This window comes from Centropristis striata, chromosome 18 (assembly GCF_030273125.1).
Source record: "Centropristis striata isolate RG_2023a ecotype Rhode Island chromosome 18, C.striata_1.0, whole genome shotgun sequence".
In the NCBI taxonomy this organism is placed as follows: domain Eukaryota; kingdom Metazoa; phylum Chordata; class Actinopteri; order Perciformes; family Serranidae; genus Centropristis; species Centropristis striata.
The window spans coordinates 21,483,784-21,498,186 of NC_081534.1; the positions used below are offsets into that span (position 1 = coordinate 21,483,784).

The window sequence follows — 14,403 nt, forward strand, 5'->3', positions numbered from 1 at the left end:
GCCGGCCAGTTTCGGGGCTGTTATAGGGAGGAGTGTCAGCAGTGTGATTATCAGCAGACAGATAGCGGATGACAGCTGCCATTGGTTATTGATGACTTTCATAATTAAAATCCCTTATGGGGGGAACCCAAAGAACAAAAGGGTTAGTCACACAAATGATGAATGGTCCTTTCATCTTTAAGGCTGATATAAGACTCACCAGGCTATTCTGCATGAATATTGCTTTCCTGTAAACTCTCTGAATTTGGTTTCAAAGAGGAGCCCAGTGTTTTTAATATTGCCAGGGCTCTGTCTGTGTGTGTGTGTGTGTGTGTGTGTGTGTCTGTGTGTGTCTGTGTGTGTGTGTGTGTGTGTGTGTGTGTTAGAAAATAATAGGGACCAAATATGAGGCAAATAGAGGGACTGAATAAGAGAGAGCATAGGTTAGACGGAAACAGAGATAGAAATCAGACAGTGAAAAGGAGAAGAGGTCAGCGCACTGCAACGCTGGTAATTTCTGATATAATTTTGCTGCAGCAGTGGAGGGTGTTGGGGTAATTTTGGCTCCATAACACAGGCTTGCTTCTCATCCATTTTCCGAGTATGAGCAGTAGTAACCTTTGCGTTTGGAGAGTGTCTCTGTAGATGCTGAATTCAGAGTAGTTGCATGAACAGTACTACCATTGTCTGCAGTGTTGTTTGTTTTTGTTTTTCAATGCAGATGTTTTACAAGCAGTAGCACAATTTCCACTGCAAAATCGATCCCATACTCAAAGTGAATGAAGGTTAAAAAAACGCTCTTTCATTTGTTCTGGACTTGACACTTAAAGGGAACATTTGCAGATTTTCAACCATATCTGTATCTATTGAGTTGAAGAAATTGTGCAAGTCTTCCAATATTGTGTGTATCTGTGGTGCAGTTGCAAAATCTGTTGTTCTTGTATCAGTTGTTGGGTATCAGGAGGAACTACAGAGGGCTATTTCAGCTTTGATAGTCATGGGTTGCAATGCAACTCAAAAACGCTCTTCTTCTATTGTGTTGCAAACTAGCCACTTTTCCAACAGTGAAAGATGGCATGCCAAAATACAAATGCAGAGGATGGAATGGACAAATTTTTTTTACAGTGTACAATTTATTGTGTGAGGATGCATGGTGGTATAGTGGTTAACACTCTTGCCTCACAGCAAGTTCCGGTTCGACTCTGGCCTGCGGCTCTTCTGTGTACAGTTTGTATGTTCTCCCCGTGTCAGCGTGGGTTCTCTCTGGGTCCTCCAGCTTCCCCCCACAGTCCAAAAACATGCACTGACTCTAAATTGCCCTCAGGTGTGAATGAGAGCGTGATTGTCTATCTCTATGTGTCAGCCCTGTGAAAGTCTCAAAACCTGTCTAGGGTGTTCCTCGCCTCTCGCCCAATGTCAGATGGGCTCCAGCACCCCACGACCCAACTGCGGATAAGTGGTTAAGGATAATGAATTTAATGAATTTACAGTGTTTTGGCTGACTTGGAGAGGGAGGCCACAAGTCTTAGATTAGTACAAGAGAGAAACTTGAATTCACAAGGTGAATTCACAAAGGTTTTTTTATTTATTTATTTCTTAGTTTAGGTGTAAGAATATTATTGTAATATAGTACTTTCTTGACATTGTGTGGTATTTTTTCCATTTATTATAGTAGATAAATGTAGACTATAAAACTCATGCTCAGTATATTCTTATGCACGTAGGCATGGAATGGATGACTCCCCTATCTGCAACAATCCACTTTCCTGGTCATCCTGGACATCCACGTAAAAAGTGTCAAATTTTTCCTTTAAAATGGGGATCGTCTTCAGTATATTACCCTATGTATGTCATTCAAACCCATCCTCAGATATTGCATTCACCTCTATTGTATTCTGTACAATACAGTTATCCCTCCCGGGGAGAAAACAAACAGACAGATGTACTGAATGTGACTGTGGTTCAGATGAAAGCCGATCCCTTTTGAAGACAGTACAGTAGCAGATCAGACAGGACGACTGCCAGTGATAGTCTGCTCCCCTGCAGGCTCTAGAGTAGAAAGCTGCAAGCCTCAGTGCACTGCATGGTATCTGTGTGGATGAGAGACAGAGAGAGGAGGGGTATTAGAGTGCCAGAAACACATAGGGAATTCCTGCACGTCTGTCCCGATGCTGTGTTCGAACATGTGTGTGTGTGTGTGTGTGCTGTCAGAGTAGAGCTCACACTTCCCTCCCCTCCTAACCTGCTAAACGGTCCCCTTCAACCCACCCACCACTCTCTCCACATCAGCACGAGGCTGCTGTGACATCACTCATTCCCACGCACTCTGATTGGCTGGCCAGTGGAGGGAAGTGGATTGTTCCCGCAGCCTACAGTGAGAAATTAAGAGAGAGAGAGAGAGAGAGAACGTGGGAGGGAAAGACAGAGGTAGAGAGTGAGTGAGAGGGAAAAAGAGAGAGAGAGAGAGACTAAGCAAGAAAGATTGATGCTGAGGCAAGCCGACACTGCACTGCTCTCACTCAAACACACACACACACACACACACACACACAAACAGTCTCACGCGTACACTCACATCACACTCCCAAGCTGCTTAACAGGCAGGAAAAACACTGAGTCTAACTGAGTCTGCAGCCCGATACTGCAGGACAGGACAGAGGACAGCAAGACGAGAGGAGAACAGGAGGACGAAACCTTCTTCCTCTGCTTTGCCTCAGAGCAACAGTTTCACCGCTGTCATCTCGGGAGGTCCAGGGCTCCAGGGAGCTCTTTAAAGACACCTCCCAAAAAAGGAAGACAGAGAGGGAGAGGCAGCAAGGGCAGGAGCAAGGGCAAGTATAGCCTCTCCCAGAGGTTGCTGTGAATGTCCTCTCAACGTCCTCATGATAACAGGCGGGAATCGAGGCGTAGTCTGGGGTACAAGATGGCACGACGAGCAGGGGGCGAAGGCTCCCCGAAAAAGAACACATCCCTCAATCTGGTGACGGGGTTCTTCCACTACCTCCGCGGTAAGTGGGACAGAGTGTGCATGAATGTGTGTCCCCAACTGAGATAGAGAGTGTGAGAAAAAGAAGTGTGTGTGAATGTTCTGCATGTGTGGTGGGGTATGCGTGGCACTGCAGCATGGACTGTATGTGCCGACTGTATGTGCAATTTGCAGTGTAATATTCCTACTAAGTGTTTCCTGCAGGGAAGAATTTTTGGAGGCTGTAGATGTGATTGTGTGTAAAGCGAAAAGGGCAGAAATTTGAAGGGGGGGCGTTTCCACTTTGGCAGAGTGTCTGTCTGCGTGTGTGTGTGTGGAGGTCGCTGAGCTCTGAGCCTACAGCAGGTGATGCAAGCATACCCAGCAGACAAGTACCAGCTCGCTGCATGTGTCACAGCACAGCGGGCAGACTGTCAAAATGTTTGATTTCTTATCTCTCTGTTTGACCCTGTGGCGGTGCGCCTGTCTGTATTTGGATATCGTGCATTCAGCATTCTGTCCCAACCGTCTGATAGATTGGACAAGATTGCAAAACATTACCATAATGTTTGTTTGGATGTGTTTCCTGTCACCATAGCTATAACAAGCACATTTGAGAATGGGTCAGAATGGTTGCATTACAGTTTGTCTGCAGACACAGCCTCTGAGACAACAAATTTTAATGATATTTCATTTTCACTGTGGGGGGTGAAAGTGGGAACTCAGGGGCTGCGGACGAGACTAATGATACAGGCCAACAGTAGTCGAGGAGGTAATCAAGTGTGTTAAAAAGCTGCTGCGAGGCTTGGTTGTGCAGGACGGCTGTTTCCCTTTGTGATATTGAAAGAATGTGAACGTGTGTGTGTATGTGCTTAAGTGGAATTGTGTGTGCGCAGAGTTCAAAGTCACCTCGTCCCTGAGACTGCAAGGCTGGCACCACGCTCATGCAGACATGTTCTCCGTCACACATGTTCCTGCTCCAGGATGTGGGGGCAAAATTTTTCTCATTCTCATCCAATATTACTGCCCATCAATATTTGATTACTCCTGGACCCAATCAAAAGATTAATTCATAGAAAGGGGGACCTGCTCAGTGGCACGTATGACTTTGCGTGAATGTATCTGCATTATGTATGAACACCCCCCCGCCCCCCCCCCCCCTCCCCGATGCGCACACACCCCTCACTGTTCACGTCTGCCCACAGTACCCAGTGACACACTAACCAACTTGAGTGTAATCAAACCGTCAGCATATTTCATTAAGGTAAAGGAAAGCACTGTGTCAGGCGTCCTCTCTCACTGATAACATGCTTATCTCAAGGATATTGCTCCGTGGTACAGACGGGACAGAAAAAAAAAACATTGTCACATGTGCCAGTCACTGTACATGATTGGATCCTTAGAGTCCCGGGCAGACTATACATCTGCTTTGTGTACATTGTAATGGGATTCATGTGACAGCTGCACATGAAATTTGTCGATTACAGATGTAACCGTGGCAGAAGTCCCAATTGTTATTGCGTGGGCTGCAAGCAACAATGAATTTTGCTGTCAAGAGGGAATCAGGAATTAAATATTGCAGCAGCAATGCAGTAGTTGGTTCTTTAAATCCTGCAGAATATATATAAAATTCCAAAACTATCTCTATATTATGTTTGCATGTGTTTTTCTGTGTGAGTGAGTGAGTGAGTGAGTGAGTGAGTGAGTGAGTGAGTGAGTGAGTGAGTGAGTGAGTGAGTGAGTGAGTGAGTGAGTGAGTGAGTGAGTGAGTGAGTGAGTGAGTGAGTGAGTGTGTGTGTGTGTGTGTGTGTGTGTGTGTGTGTGTGTGTGTGTGTACCATATGTTTGCTTGTGCACCTGTGAGAGACAAGCTGATTTATGTCTTGTCCTCATTTCAGTTAAGTGGCTTTTTAGGGGACATCGTCAGCAGACATCTATGCTATTGATTGTGGCTTTGCTAAATGGGCTTTATCGCCATGTAGCCACCACAAACAATGTCCTTCCTTATATGTAGGTACAGCAGTAGTAAATTTGGATTAAGGTTGACTTTATGTGTGTGTGAGTATTGTGGCAACAGATTGCATAATGGATGCACAATATGGACTGGCCAATAATTATAAGATGATAATAGGAAGTTTGTATTTTTATATATTATTCTGATAATGTAGTTATAGCCGACAAATAGAGCCAATAATTCAGGGCCAGCAATTGTTGTATTATTGAATTGATGTTGGTTTTGCGATCAGCCAATAAATACTAATGAGTCTGATTTGACAGATTATGCCAAAGCATTTAATTTGAGTTTTTAAGGCCAATTGCTTCACAAAAGCTAAAGTATTGCTGTGAAGTTTTTTTTATGTACTTCACAACAAAACATTTGAATAGTTCAAACATTTCTTTGTTATTATTGTATTTACTAGGGATGGGAATAATTAATTGATGATCGATTAATGGTCATTAAGAATTTGGTCGATCACGTGGAATTATTAATCGATCTGTGTGTTTTTTTAATTTAAATTTTATCTTTGACTGTGTATCAGTACTCACTGAACTTAAACACGGCCGAGCATTCATGAATAAGCTACAGTTTGCGAACTGAAAGTTGCAATAACAATTATGAAATACACAGAAATACCAGAGTATTAATTTTAGCAAAACTAGCTTACTGTATCAAACCTTGCTAGCATGAATTACTCGGTTTAATTTTATCCAAAACTCATTTAAACACAAAACACACTTAAATATGCAAGATTACTGTGAAAACTAACCTCATGCCTCTTCGGGGGCTTAAATATAAAACATTGAACTCCTTGACTATCTTGTTAACGTTGAACAACATAGATGTTCGAGTTGGCAGGTTTCTTTCAAATGCCCTTCCCTAGTGTTAACAATATTAACTTCAGTTAGATTTGGTTAGGTTAGTTATGGAACATTAAATTATCCATCTTTGCTCACTACATCTTTTGGTATGTGTCCACAGGGTCTGCTATTTCCATTCCACTTCTTGTTCATTGTAAGTAAGTAAGTGTGTGATGCATTTTGGTAGTATCGCACTGTGTCTCGAGAGCAAGGACATTATGATGGCCGCTCCTCATTTGCATCAAGTTACAGCCTCAGCTACTTCATGCAAATGAGGAGCGTCCAGCGCAACTCGCCACAGTTTCAACTAACCATAATCGATCCAAGTTGAGGACAGATTTAGCATGCATGGCTTGTTTCTCACCTAAATGTTTCCAGAAACACATTTCAGTTAACTATTTTAATTGCTATTTTTAATATTTTTTTCCAAACGTGGTGTGATGGTTTGGTTTGAACTCCAGGAGCAGATAGACTTGAGTAAAAGTGTTCGTCCCCCTTTAGGTGCAGCCAGGTAGTTTTGCCTGATTATTATGTCTGCAGTCATGGAAGATACATTAATAAGTATGTCTCCAGTGCCTGAAATTGAGCCAGAAAAAAAAGTTCCATTGTGCGTTATGTATTGGTCTCCTGTGTCAGGAAAGGAGAGCACCTATCACTCATCTCGACTATGAATAGTGGTACATCCATCAAGTGTCTAATGCTGGGACGCAGTAAGAACCTGTCTGTCCAAAAATGCCCCTGTGGACAATTTTAGCCTTTCTTAGCCTTTCGTGTGCATAAACTACAGGTTATGAACTTCTTTTTAAAATACAAAAATGTCAAGTCATTCGTCATCTTTATTGATTCTAATTATCAGTTATCTGTATTAGCAAAAAAAAAAATCCACATCATCGATCCCTATATTGTTCGACTGTGGTCAGAAATGCATAAAACCCTCTTCTAGATAAAGGCAAAGGTACATGTCATAGTATAGGAAGAACCACTGCCCTTCTATCATCTAAAGGGCATTTTTGAGAGCATGATTCTCTGTCCACACTAAGAGGAGTCCAGCTAGTGAAAATGTCATCTTTAAATGTCAAATGCCTTATCCTACCACTTCAGTGTAAGGTATGATGCAGTGCGACAGCGTTCAGACACATTAGACAGACAGTAATAATATCAAAGTTAATTAGAGCTGCCATGCAGCTCCTCAAACCCAACTCTCAAAACAATAGACAATGAGAAGATTGTGTTTTAATCCCCTCTTTGTTTATTATTGCATGTGACTGATAGTGATGCTCTGGGCTCTGATTTACAGATGAGCAGGAGGCTGTGCAGAAAAGGACATTCACAAAATGGATCAATTCCCACTTGGCAAAGGTAAGAGAGCCTGGTTGGTTCCCACTGCTGCTGCCAGCATTGTGTGAACCTTTACACAAACACTGTGCTGCTGAAAACTTCCCCATCACATTGCTTTTCCACTTCCAATCACTTTGCTATTTCATTCTCCTCTGTGACATTTGCTCCATTTCCAAAACACACTGTGGAGCTGGTCACGGGACTGACTGCGCCAGCTAAGACCACACACACAGTCGGTCTTACTTGCATGCCTTTCATTTTCCTTCTTATTCCTCCAATCTCATATAGCTCGTAGCAAGGATTTACTCTCACTCTAATTATCCTTTTCACATTAGGGCATTTAATACACTGTATATCTTTTTTCCTGCAAGGTACTGTCAATAATTTAAGTCTTAGTAACCTGGAAGCTCTATGTCTCAATATGGGCCAATTTAGATTGTTCAGGAGGATAAGGGTTTTTAGTTAAAGACTGCCCTTCATTTGAGCTTGGACACCACTATATCTGTCACTTATACTAAACAATTACACTTGATGCAGCTGCATGCCGAGGGGCCATCGTGTGCGTATAATTATTGTATTATACTGCATTAGGCCCCTTAATTTAACCCATTACTGCTTGAATAGTGTGTCAGGAATGGGTGGACAAGGCAAATATGGCACAGTGCAACACAATTAAGAGTTATTTCAATCTGCAACGCTGCTTTCAAGGTTTCCTATTTGATTACGACAGCTGTGGAGGCCTTGAACCGCGGTGACGTGGAGCAGAAAATTCATTTGAAAAGCACTCTGGAGGGAATAAACCCTTGACGTAATATTAAATATCATGTCTCAGGACCGTGCCAGCAGAAAATTACACACAGCCCAATACTTAAATGCCTTGAATCTTTAATAACGTTTAGGTAAGCACATAGTTTATTTATTAAGACATTTTGATGCAATAGAGTAGAGCCGCACAATCCTTTTGCTATTTCATAGTCACTGAAAATGTTTGAGTTAGAGGGATTAAGGGAGGAAGATGAGGATTCAGAAGCAAACCATTGAGAGGAACTTAAAACGTCTGGATTAAAAAGTGTAAAGCAATTGTTCAACATATTGGTAAAGGCACTTATTTGCTGTCTTGCTGAAAATTAGATGGGAAGATTATTACTACTCTCACATTTGTATGGTAAACATAAATGTATCCAGCCGCTTGAAGTGTAAAAGCGTCAATTTGCTGTTTTTCGCGAGGTTTGTATTGAGCTGTTTCTTGGCTGGAAGTGGTAACTTCCACATTTTTTTAATGTGTAATTTAATGTGCTTAATTGCATTTATCGTCCGACTGGCTTTTTGACTAACATAAATCTAATCTATGGGGTCTATTGAGAATTTGCCTATGGGATTTTTGTATTGGATTTTTGGATCATGTCAGAAAATAATCTCTGTGACAAACACACATTTCTGATGCTTACATGCTTTGTTCAAGAAGATAATCCACACAAATGAACACCACTTTTATGACATTTGAAGCATTAATGCAGCCGACAGAAGTAAAAAGCTAACGTTATGCTATAGAGAATTACACCAAGGTTGCATGACTTTTACACCACTACCGTTATGCTTCATATGTTCTCCGAAAAGCTAACCAGCGGTTTTGACAAGCTAGCGAAACCGTAGCCTAATTACATTTTTACAGATAGCTATGGTCCCCAGAATATGAACCTAACTGATTTTGGTGATCCCTTGACTTTTTTGTATGCCACAGCAGGCCAAAAGCTCAATTTGGCCACTAAATATCTGCTATAGGGAACTACACCACGGTCGCATGACTCCTACGTCACTGTATTGTTATGCTTTAGACGGTCTACGACAAGCTAACCAGCGGTTTGGACAAGCTCGCAAAACTGTAGCCTAATAAATTGTTTATTAACCTAATCGACAGTCTACAAGAGTTTGCAGGAACACTGAAAAACACAACTAGAGGCTGTAAGGAGGACTACAGAGAGAGTTCCCGTCCATGTCCGGCATGATGATGTTTAATGTCCCTGACAACCACTGTAGTCTCATTGAGACACTTCTTAGCAACCGCCTTTTAAGGAAACTTCAAAATTCACAAGTTGGGGTATTTACTAACAGATTTTATGACATACATCAAAACGCAAACACCTCTTCAGCTTGTGTTAACCACAGACCTTATTTCAGTCATCTAACCACCAACCCATTAAAAATCCTCATTCAGTTTGAGAGGTTAGACCCCAGGGCGCTAAAATGCTAACTTACCCCCCTGGTTTAATAACTCATTCCTGTGGCGCCTTATACAGACGTGAGAGAGGCACTGATCTTCTCATCTAACTCTCAGCAAGAAAACAAAACAACAAATATCTAACAATAACATAGTGTCTGGTGAACCAGCAGTCCTGGAACAACAATACACAACAACAATAAACCGGTTTGACAAAGACCCAAGAAACTTAATTTGAATCCCATTTAAATTCCCCTTTAATTAACCGATAATCAATAGATCAGTGATACTAGCACACACACACGTCCGTCAGAAGAGATAACAGTATTTGTTCCCCACGCTTCTCGCTCTACCTTGTTGATCAAATTAGTTGCCCTCCTCCTCCTCGACCATCATGAAACTGCTTACCCTTTCACCTGATGCCTGATGTTGCCATAGTGACACTGATTGGCCCATATTTGTCTTCAAAAATGTCTTGGTCGTCATGGCAGCTTGGTAAGTGTTCGGAGAGCTTTGTGATGAGTAGGGGGTAAAAGTCGACTCTGCAGGTGCGGAGGATCTCTCGTAATAAGGAGGTGAAGTATTTGAAGATTCTGAAAGTAGCAGAAATAAAATGGATCTTATGAGCGCGTCTCCTGGGTGTAAATACTCTACAAGACCCAATTTAAAGAGACAAAAATGTGTGAGAGAGATGGAGAAGGAAGAAGCTTTAACAGTTGGTTTAGCTTTGCTCTCAGGAGGATAGATCATGCCCTTGGCTATGCAGATGATTAGGCCACTCCAGTTATCACAGGTCTTTAATTCAGCGCCTAAAGGTATGTGATTAATCGTTAGGTGAGTTGAGACGTGGCATGAGGGCTTCCTTTCACTATCACACCCCTCCCCCTTACTTTTCCACTCCACAGGTATAACAAAAGAAGTCTTATGAGCTCTGACAAAGAGTTTCTATGAGAGGACGTATTGAAGCTGGTAATTTATACAGAAGATTAATGACTCTCATTACTCGGAGTAGTTCACCAGATTAAGTCACCAGTTATAGACCAAAGGTACAGACTCAAATACTTTTTGCAGGCTATTTAAATAGAGTGCGTTGTTGTTGTTGTTGTTGTTTAGACCCTATATTATATAGAGGATATTGCTTGTATTTAGCTCAGAATGATCGAGTTTTGGTTCTTTCTGGCTTGAAAGTTGCACAGATACACCCTGCACTGCAGTGGAGTGAAAAGGGGGGGTTTTAGTGAGCGGGCCCCAAGTTTCCATTTTGACAAATCCTTTCTGAGAAGGTTAAAGCTTAATTACCAAGTGACCGGTGTGAGCGGCTGAGGTCTCATCGCCGCTCAGGCTTTTTTCAGGCAAACAGTTTTGGTACAGTAATCAGTGAACCAAGTGTTCTTAGAGATTACAGCAGCAGGAAAGCGAAGCTCCTCACTCTCTTTTTTTGGGGGGTGTTTACTTCCCCGCTCCCCCTTCTTTCTTTAGCAGGGGATTGACTGGATGACATACTCCATGCACACTAAATTCAAACCCAGCACTTCCTCAAGCATGGTATGTGCCTCAGCCAATTTAGCTGCAAGGATATTTTTCACAATTTTAACATTTATAACCAGCCAACTACATTTATGGCCTCTTTGTTTTCTTTTTCCATGGTTTCAGTCCATAATGGACATTTGGATGGCCTGGTTGGTTTGTCTGTCAGTCATTTTGAGCCCCCACTATTGGGTGAATTGCCATGAAATTGTATACAGATATCTATGGTCCCCAGAGCATGAACCCAACTGATTTTGGGGATCCCGTGACTTTTTCGGTAAGCCATAGCAGGCAAAAAGCTCGATTTGTCCACTAAATATCTGCAAAACATGTAATATTCCCATCAGCCTCAGCTGCACTTAGTACTAATTGGCAAATGTTGCCATGCTCACACACTTACTTGTTTGGTTCCATCAATACAATACTATGATAAATTACAACTAAATATGATGTATGCCCCACGGTGGTTGAACAAAATGTAGAATATACAGATGTTTTATTGATATTTTCAAGCAAATGGGTGGGTTGGAATGAGCAGCACAATAAAGGAACAGGGTCTTTGAATGACATATGTACTACTGTATCTTATACATAGATATACATATATATAGTAAGTTGTTTCCAGTATTTTCCATATTGGTCATATCTTAGTCTTGAGGTAAACCTAAAATCATTTTTTATTTTAATTATTTCATTATTTTAATGATATATACGTGTCAACGTGACAGCAAAAAGTATTTAGAAGAGAAGTGAATCCTGCTCCATAAGCTTTTTCTGGATTTCACTAAAGTGAAATTAACTTGATTAACTTAATGTGATTCTAAAAGTGAAAGCCAACCCAGAAGTAAGCATCGCCCTGGTTCCCTCAAGAAAAAACATTTGTTTTTAGATTATTGCAATAAAATTATCTCTGTGTCAAAAAAAAGTTCAATACTTGAATACTAAGATAATCTTTACAAATGAACACCACTTTTATGATTGTTTATTTTATTATTATTTTTTTTTATCCGAGATCCGCATTTCATAAGCATCAATATACATACAAAGTTATTCCACAGCTGTTCTCCATTAGAACGAAGAACCGGAGAAAAAAACACAACCCCAAGAACAAAGAGGGAGAGAAAATAAATAAATAATAATGAAAAATAATGATAATATAAGAAAGAAAGAAAAAGAAGAAAACAAAATGATTTATCAGTAGATGAAGATGAAAAAGGTACATAAATAAAAAGAGAAATAAATACAATAGAATAAAGATATATAGTGATATAAAGGGAGTCAAAAGAGAAGAGAAAAATTCATAATAATAGTAATAACAATAAATAAATAAATACAGGATGCCCAGTGTGCTTACTTAAAAAAATGATAAGATAAATAAAAATTGGATACATCAAATCGATTCAGTTGGGGTCCAGAGAGGTGAGGGTGTTTACATATGTGATGAGAGTTTGCCATCTTTTTACTTTTATGATTTTTGAAGAGTAAATGCACAATTAAAACTAAACTAAAGCTATATATACCACTATACTGCACCATGGTCAAATTACTTCAACATCACCACCACTGAGCTTCCAATATTGCTGCTTTTTGGTGCAAACAATGACGTTTTAGAAGCTTGCCAATAACTATACCTTGAAAAGGGTTGGGCAATAGGCATCTGGTGTCAATTGTTCCTTCAAACTGGATGTATTGCAATTCAAAATGAAACCCTTCAGTGTCTCTTTGTTTCTGCCCCTCCCTCCGTCTTTCATGCTGTTGATCTTTTGGAATCCACTGAGTCAAATGTACCAGGGGAATAATATGAGAGCACAGACAGACGCACATCCTAAAACTCCTCTTCCCACAATCAATTATGGCCCAGACACTCATATGTAATTAGCTCATTAAGACCTTGATTTATTTTTTTTAACTCATGTGGCTGAGCAGAGGAAATGGATATTACTTTCTTAGTTTGTAATTAGTCAGAAATTTCCTCATTAGCTTTAGGATTATAATGAACAAATAGGTAAATTTAACTTCAATTAGCTCATGGTATAATCTATCCCTTTGAAGGGGTCTTTGTAAGTGTTTCTTCTGTCACTTTATGATAGGGGCACAAGTGCTGTCTGAATATTCTAATATCCAAAGCCATGAAATGACATTAGAAGAGGAATTAGCGAGAAGAGCTACTATATTTGCTAATTAATTTTGAAAGACGGGAGGTTGGTGTCCCTTCTCTCTTTGCCTTCTATCATTTTTCTCGCTGCCACTCTTTCTACTCAATTATACCCCTCCTGCGTATCCACGATGTTGGGGGTTGTGTATTTTTCGCCACACACACACACACACACACACTTGCACGTGCTTACACAGACACACTTACTCATACATCTCTGCTTCCGCCGTTTTTCTCTTTCTCCTTCACTCCCTCAGCCGCTAATCTCCCTGTGAATGGCTCGCTCGTCTGAATGCTCCCCCCCCTAAACCTCTCCTCATCGCCAACATGTGACTGTGCTTTAAGAGAAATCCTTGATGTGGTGCCGGCAAAAACAGAGATATGTGGATTTCCCCCGAGTCTAGAAGTCTGTGTCAGGTCAGGGAGGAAGTCAATGAGAGGGATACAGTTTGAAATCATCAGCATATTTGAGGATTTGAAGACCCCATTCAGAGCCTGCTGAGCCTGTGCTTACGGCTGACTCGAGCTGTCAGTAATACTTGGCACAACCAAACTCTTCTGGGGCTTCAAATACATTTTTTTTACGAGGATTTCCTTTATCCATGTTTCACAAGTTGAAATTAACGTCTTACAGTGTAATATATCATTGTATATTGGTTTATTTATGCGCTGTGCCACTTTGAGAAGGATAATGTTGAGAAAAACCACTTCATGCCTCATAGTTTCATGTACATTGCAAAAGCTACTAAAACTTAAATCCCAGGTTTTTTGCATTCCAAGAAAACAGAGGAAGCATTGTATGAGTTTATGGCATGCAACGTTTATGTAAACAGTGAATTTTTGTAACTAATAATGCCCGAGAATCTATTGAGAAACGGCTCTGGCACACTATGAACATTGTTTCTCATAGCAAAACTGGGAAGCTTTTACCTTTTTTACAATAAACAGTCTCAATTTAATACTGATGTCTGTATATGGCATGCATAAGCAAACAGATATTAGGGATGGGCGTTTGAAGGAAACCTGCCAACTCGATTATCTATAACGTTAATGATCAATTAATTGATTAATTGCTGCATGCATACATGAGCAAAATAAAAGATTTATATAGAGTACCATGCAAAGCATGTTTTGATAAAGGACGCTTGTATTTTTAAAGGACGAAAAGAGACTTGATCCTGTCAACTGTAAAACTAACTCAAGTGAGATTAAACTGTAAAGATAATGTCAAGGAGTTCAGTGTTGTATGTTTAGCCCCCGAAGAGGCATGAGGTTAGTTTTTACAATAATCTTGCATATTTAAGTGCGTTTTGTGTTTAAATAAGTTTTGGTTAAAATTAAACCTAGTAATTCATGCTAGCAA

At 40.6% G+C, this 14,403-nt stretch overlaps 1 protein-coding gene across 1 annotated transcript in view; it reads left to right on the forward strand.

The window, feature by feature from the left end:
- The first annotated feature begins 2,531 nt into the window (after positions 1–2,531).
- Positions 2,532–14,403, forward strand: part of syne1a (spectrin repeat containing, nuclear envelope 1a) — a 169,426-nt gene continuing 157,554 nt past the window's right edge. The window contains exons 1-2 of the mRNA XM_059356191.1: positions 2,532–2,987; positions 7,100–7,161. Of these exons, the coding sequence (XP_059212174.1) occupies positions 2,843–2,987; positions 7,100–7,161 (207 nt within the window). The 5' untranslated portion in view covers positions 2,532–2,842. The remainder of the gene's footprint in view (positions 2,988–7,099; positions 7,162–14,403) is intronic.